The sequence below is a fragment of the Halyomorpha halys genome, unplaced genomic scaffold, assembly GCF_000696795.3.
Source record: "Halyomorpha halys isolate HHAL.00 unplaced genomic scaffold, Hhal_1.1 Scaffold895.1, whole genome shotgun sequence".
NCBI lineage: Eukaryota > Metazoa > Arthropoda > Insecta > Hemiptera > Pentatomidae > Halyomorpha > Halyomorpha halys.
In genome coordinates, this window is record NW_027106521.1 from 265,322 (window position 1) to 265,685 (window position 364).

The 364-nt window shown below is 41.5% G+C and overlaps 1 protein-coding gene across 1 annotated transcript in view; it reads right to left on the reverse strand.

The window, feature by feature from the left end:
- Positions 1-115, reverse strand: part of LOC106686895 (ejaculatory bulb-specific protein 3) — a 3,234-nt gene extending 3,119 nt beyond the window's left edge. Inside the window, exon 1 of the mRNA XM_067044868.1 lies at positions 3-115. Within this exon, the coding sequence (XP_066900969.1) occupies positions 3-92 (90 nt within the window). The 5' untranslated portion in view covers positions 93-115. The remainder of the gene's footprint in view (positions 1-2) is intronic.
- Between the last annotated feature and the right edge of the window lie 249 nt (positions 116-364).

The window sequence follows — 364 nt, forward strand, 5'->3', positions numbered from 1 at the left end:
TCGATGTTGATGTTGTCATACTTGGTTGGGTAACCATCGGGCTTGGCAAGGGCCAGGGAGGCGAACAAGAGAGAAGCAAGGATAGCACGCATCTTGATATCTTCAATGTCTGACACATGGTTTGGAAGCAGATATATATTACCCAACTCCCACCCCTTCGGTTCCAGATCCGCAATTTTCCCAAAGGAAATAATAATCCATCTCTTATTTTCTTTTTTTTCCCACTCTTCATTATAATCCGATATCAATCTGGCATCCTTACTCTGATTACACCTTCTTGGTGTATCAGGAAATCCCAGGTTGTGTTTTCTTCCGAAATGGCCTTGTTTTTCATTTTAAAGGTTATCAGCTCCGCAAATACAAA